Source organism: Somniosus microcephalus, chromosome 3 (genome assembly GCF_052327205.1).
Source record: "Somniosus microcephalus isolate GS21.2 chromosome 3, FLI_Smic_1.0, whole genome shotgun sequence".
NCBI classification, from domain to species: Eukaryota; Metazoa; Chordata; class Chondrichthyes; order Squaliformes; family Somniosidae; genus Somniosus; species Somniosus microcephalus.
Window position 1 is genome coordinate 331,072,604 of NC_140989.1, and position 6,115 is coordinate 331,078,718.

The window sequence follows — 6,115 nt, forward strand, 5'->3', positions numbered from 1 at the left end:
GGAGACTAATAAAGTTACCTGGGAGTAATAGTGGAAACACCCAATTCAATATGCAATGTGTAAAATGCTAGAGTATATTAGAGCAGTAGAATAAAATTCTATAGAAGTTATACGAAGGCATCACAATGCTCTGCTCAGACCACCTTGCTCAGGTTTGGTCACTGTGCCAGTAAAAATATAGAAAAGTTTAATCTTTGCATGCTAGAAAGAAGGTAATTAAGGAGGGACCTCATTGAAGTACAGGTAGATTACCTTTTATCCGAACTTCCGAAAACCGAAACCCTCTAAAAACCGAAGGTTTTTTCGTTCAGCGTAAGTCGTGCGCACGACATGACCAGAGTGGCGCACGACTTACGCTGAGCAGAGGGTCAGCGTAAGTCGTGCGCACGACCCCGACCCCCGCCGACGACCCCCCGCAGACCCCCGCCGACCCCCCCGCCGACCCCGACCCCCGCCGACCCCCCCGCAGACCCCCGCCGACCCCCCCGCCGACCCCGACCCCCGCGGACCCCCCCACCGACCCCCCCGCGGACCCCCGACTCCCGCCGACCCCCCCGCTGACCCCCGCCGACCCCCCCGTGGACCCCCGCCGACGCCCCCGCCCACCCCCACCGCCGACCCCGACGACCCCCACCCCCGACCCCCCGACGACCCCCCGCGGACCCCCGACCCCCGCCGACCCACCCCCGACAAATTTCCCAGTCTTATAAAATACCTTCCGAAATCCGAAATTTTCTGAAAACCGAAACACGGCTGGTCCCAAGGTTTTCGGATAAAGGATAGTCTACCTGTATATAAAATATTAAATTCTATAGATAAGGTAAACCCAAGATTTACTAGACAGTATGGTGAGAAATTAGAGCTGGAGATATAAAGGGCAATCAGGAAGCATGTCTTTACTGAGACAGTGTTAAATATTTTAAATGATCTGCCAAGCAGGGCACTGGAAGCAAACACATTGAGGGTAATTTTAACTTAACCCACCCATCGGAAAGCTGACAGGATTGGGTGCGAAGCTGGGATGGAAGATGAGAGTGTTCGGGTACTAGATGAATGAGCTTCGATGCGTTGAATGGTCTTCTTCTCATCCCTGACTTTTCTTATGCACATCACAAAGTATGACGTCACACTCTTAGAAATTTAGGTTAACATAGTGTGAGATAAACTAGAAATAGATTCTCTCACGTCCCAACTTCTTCAAAACTAGCTGTTATAACAGGACAGCACAAAGTAACTAGTCTTCTGAAGAAAGATACAATACTACATCGCAACATGACATTTGAATTCAAATACTTGTGTTCTGACAACATGGCATAATAACTACTTCTAAAAACAACCCCAAGCCACATTATTTTAGCCTATGGTGGTTTTCATAGTTTAACCAAATCATTGTGAAAAACAACTATTTTTGAACTAATATTTCAGCTATACCATTAAATAAAAATGGCAATTATGATTAGAAGCTAGAATCATGAATACCTAATTTAGGAAATAAGAAGAATTCTTATTACCCAATGAATTTCAAACTGAAAATGTGTACCCAATCGGGACTTTGAACTCGAGTCTGTATGGATACTGAGAGTTTTGTACTATCTCTTAGAGACATTCATTATCAAATATGCATGCGGAGATTCTCATAGCTGGGCGGAGGGGTGGTGTAGGTGGCAGATGTCAGAGAGCCTGGCCCAAGTGTTTCCTGCTGCAACATCTGAGTCGGCACTCTCTGTGATAGTGCACTATCAGACAAACTGCGCTTACAGGGTGTAAGTCGAACTCTGCCAACGTCTCTTAGCATTTCATATGATGGAGGACGATCTGGGTCTTTGGGTGGTAGTGGAATCAGAAGATTGTTAGATGGCACCATCACCACTGGTCTGCAGTTGAGAGCCTCGTTGTAGGAAGGGACTCGAAAGTTATCGGGACCACTAGAAAAGAAAGAACAACAAACGATAAAAATAAAAATGGAAAATTCACCTAAAATACTTTGATGGTTATTAGTAGTTATTGGAAGTGGGATGATGATGCAGGTAATTGATACAGTTTACCACTTTTTACATTGACAGTCTGTGAGTGTGTTAGTGAGGACAGTCTGTGAGTGTGTTAGTGAGGACAGTCTGTGAGTGTGTCAGTGAGGACAGTCTGTGAGTGTGTCAGTGAGGACAGTCTGCGAGTGTGTCAGTGAGGACAGTCTGCGAGTGTGTCAGTGAGGTCAGTCTGTGAGTGTGTCAGTGAGGACAGTCTGTGAGTGTGTCAGTGAGGACAGTCTGTGAGTGTGTCGGTGAGGACAGTCTGCGAGTGTGTCGGTGAGGACAGTCTGCGAGTGTGTCGGTGAGGACAGTCTGCGAGTGTGTCGGTGAGGACAGTCTGCGAGTGTGTCGGTGAGGACAGTCTGTGAGTGGGTCAGTGAGGACAGTCTGCGAGTGTGTCGGTGAGGACAGTCTGCGAGTGTGTCGGTGAGGACAGTTTGCGAGTGTGTCGGTGAGGACAGTCTGCGAGTGTGTCGGTGAGGACAGTCTGTGAGTGTGTCGGTGAGGACAGTCTGTGAGTGTGTCGGTGAGGACAGTCTGTGAGTGTGTCGGTGAGGACAGTCTGTGAGTGTGTTAGTGAGGACAGTCTGTGAGTGTGTCAGTGAGGGCAGTCTGTGAGTGTGTCAGTGAGGACAGTCTGTGAGTGTGTCAGTGAGGACAGTCTGTGAGTGTGTCGGTGAGGACAGTCTGTGAGTGTGTCGGTGAGGACAGTCTGTGAGTGTGTCAGTGAGGGCAGTCTGTGAGTGTGTCGGTGAGGACAGTCTGTGAGTGTGTCAGTGAGGACAGTCTGTGAGTGTGTCGGTGAGGACAGTCTGTGAGTGTGTCAGTGAGGACAGTCTGTGAGTGTGTCAGTGAGGACAGTCTGTGAGTGTGTCGGTGAGGACAGTCTGTGAGTGTGTCAGTGAGGACAGTCTGTGAGTGTGTCAGTGAGGACAGTCTGTGAGTGTGTCGGTGAGGACAGTCTGTGAGTGTGTTAGTGAGGACAATCTGTGAGTGTGTCGGTGAGGACAATCTGTGAGTGTGTCGGTGAGGACAGTCTGCGAGTGTGTCGGTGAGGACAGTCTGTGAGTGTGTTAGTGAGGACAGTCTGTGAGTGTGTCGGTGAGGACAGTCTGTGAGTGTGTCAGTGAGGACAGTCTGTGAGTGTGTCGGTGAGGACATTCTGTTAGTGTGTCAGTGAGGACAGTCTGCGAGTGTGTCGGTGAGGACATTCTGTGAGTGTGTCGGTGAGGACAGTCTGCGAATGTGTCAGTGAGGACAGCCTGCGAGTCTGTCAGTGAGGACAGTCTGCGAGTGTGTCGGTGAGGACATTCTGTTAGTGTGTCGGTGAGGACATTCTGTTAGTGTGTCAGTGAGGACAGTCTGCGAGTGTGTCAGTGAGGACAGTCTGTGAGTGTGTCAGTGAGGACAGTCTGCGAGTGTGTCAGTGAGGACAGTCTGTGAGTGTGTCTGTGAGGACATTCTGTTAGTGTGTCAGTGAGGGCAGTCTGTGAGTGTGTAAGTGTGGATAGTACCTGTTTGCGTACAGTATGTGGCTATATTGTTGAAGGGAGTATGTGTGTGTGTTGGAGAGGTTTTTGCTCTTAACTCTTTGAAGAATCTACTTTAAAAATTAGAGTTAAAATGACTATTTTCAGTACAAACGTGACCACATTATGCCTTTTTAAGTTTTGTGATGCCAAAGCAACCTATGTAAAATGAATAGGTTCCCATCTGTGTTACTATTGGAAAATTTCGACAATGGGATCTTTATTATCAAAGCAGACCAGCAACTTTCAGCATAACATGAAGGTTTTTAAAGATCTTGTTGAAAACTGTGGTCCAAGTGGGCAAAGTGAGCATGCACTAGAGTCTCATGTCTGTCCGTATCTATGGCGCGCTCACTATTCCAGGCATAGAAAATCTCACTGGTGTTTGGTCATTTTCACTCTTTATGGGTCGTTCTCACAATCTTTCTGAAAATAATCCAATTCTCATAGACGTTATTTACTTTCTAAATTATCTGCTATTTTATGAACGTGAGCAATTACACTGTAGATATCACCCCAAAAGGCAAGTAAAGAGGAATATTAGCTCTAAGTAATGTTTATTTCTTTGCAGGCATCTAGGGGGAGGAAAACAGTGTCTTGCACACTATGACCAATAATCCTATTGGAATTTATTTCTGGAACTGGACCAATCTGCTGTTTGTCCTACCTGTGCCTATACTTTGCTCTCCATTCCATGGTGTTAAAATATAAAGTTGTTCTATTCCAATGTCTGTAACCCCTGGACATTTGCCTATTCACTTTTACAGACCATAGAAGGCCAAAAAAAAGCAAGAATCCTCCAATCAAGCAGAATAAAACACTGATTGATCTCAGTAACGGGTTCAAGGAGGTTTGCTGGATAGCTGTCACCACTTCTTCATTGGATGCGGCTGCTGGACTTTTAGTAGGATCTGGTTGTTCATCGCTCCACCAGGCAAAACAAATGGCTCCTGACATAAGAAGCACTGCCCCTCCAATTGTGACTCTATTGTGCAAGCGGGTATATGCCATTTATGTCGTTTACAAAGTTCAAAGTCAAATTGAACCAAAAGTCTGGCAAGCAGCGAATTAATATCCTTGAAGATTCTGGATCAGTCTGTTGGACAATTCATGGCTCAAGGCCCATAGTCAATGCTGCAAACAGAGGGAGATTAATCAATAATAAACTCAGACTTGATGAAGTGATAACAAATAATAATCTGATAATCAGATTCCTTTTTACAAAATTATTAGAAATGACTTTAAAACATAAAAAGATAGAAATGAGAAAAGGCCATTCAAATCACTTAGCTCACATTTAACTCATTTAGGTCAACACACAGTGGGTACTCACAGCACTTTCATTTTCCTCTTGCCTTATTGGAAAATTCACACCTTGAGGTGTAGGATTTTACTGTTGAGAAATGACACTTTAGTTGCCCAGTGTCAGTATCAAGCATTCCCAAGTCAGGTAAGCACAATTAGGGTGCATTGATGCTCTAATTGTAGGGCCAGTGCAAAGAAACTGTGATATCTCTTGGTGAGATTGCCAATTAAATGACGGTTTTGTGCGGTAGGAACTGGATTGAGGCTGCCCAGGACTGGAGCAATGTAACAGTGGTGTCCCTGAGGGGTCAGTGTTGGGATAACTGCTCTTCTCAATATATGTAAATGACCTGGATTTGGGTATAGGGGCACAATATCAAAACTTGCAGATAACACAACAATAGGAAGCATGGTTAACTGTGAAGAGTGTATTGATTTCCTTGTGGGTTCAATGATGAGACATTTATATAAAAGAGAATAACTTTTAATCTAAGGTTTGTTCAAGAATTCATACAGCTTTTCAGGACACACCATGCTTGAGCTGCAGCTAAAGTGAAACTAAAAACTCTCAGCCTGCTTGTCTGGTCACATGACCTCTGCTGGTCAGGCACAAGCAATCAATACCTGCAATCATGCTATTAAGGCATCATAATCGAACAGGCAAATAACATCACTATTTGCTGATATCATTACATCTCCCTTTCTTAAAACAAATGTATTTTACTTTTAACTAACAACATGTTTTCTTTGTATTAATCTGCATTTTAACTGTAACACTTAATGGGCCAGAAATTGGTGAACGGGGCTTGCCGCGCGTGCAAGCCCCGTATATGCACTTACCCCACGCTACTGCCGATCAGCTCCAGGGACGCCTGGACTTGGTGTTTGAAAAAGAAGAATCCCGGGCAGCGTATGACGTCACGCCGCCCAGGAGTGCAGCCAGCGCGAAGCCAGGAGCGTGCAGTGTAAGTGAGACACGCCCCTTGAGGCCTCAGTTTCACTGGACATGCCCCCAATGTTTCTGTCAAGCTGCTAAGCATTTTTACATGCAAAGCAGCAGTTTAAATAGGTTTTTGGAAGTTTTTTGAAGATTTTGGTAACTTTTATAAACTTTTTTAAATGTTTACATTATTTTGAGTAATCTGAAGTAGTTTTAAAGAGAATTAAAGCAATTTAAAGACTTTTAAAAGCCCTAAAAGAATTTTTTTAATTCCATTTATTTATTTAGCAATGTCGTCGTCATACGTGTCTTCA

General features: G+C 45.1%; 1 protein-coding gene across 1 annotated transcript; it reads right to left on the reverse strand.

Annotated features, from left to right (window-relative positions):
- Positions 1 to 701: 701 nt before the first annotated feature.
- LOC147122239 (transmembrane protein 61-like) lies at positions 702 to 4,681 on the reverse strand. Its single transcript, XM_085977725.1, has 2 exons — positions 4,224 to 4,681; positions 702 to 1,925 (listed from the first exon to the last, which is right to left on the reverse strand). Exons 1-2 carry the CDS (start codon positions 4,565 to 4,567, stop codon positions 1,613 to 1,615), a joined length of 657 nt encoding a protein of 218 aa, XP_085833851.1. The 5' UTR covers positions 4,568 to 4,681; the 3' UTR covers positions 702 to 1,612.
- Positions 4,682 to 6,115: the final 1,434 nt, after the last annotated feature.

What these genes read in the sequence shown, in the direction of transcription:
- LOC147122239 (XM_085977725.1), bottom strand. Translation starts at nt 4,567, where the DNA reads ATGGCATATACCCGCTTGCACAATAGAGTCACAATTGGAGGGGCAGTG. An exon ending in AGAGCAAAGTATAGGCACAG is followed by an intron (nt 1,926 to 4,223) that starts GTAGGACAAACA and finishes TTTCTTTTCTAG; the next exon opens with TGGTCCCGATAACTTTCGAG.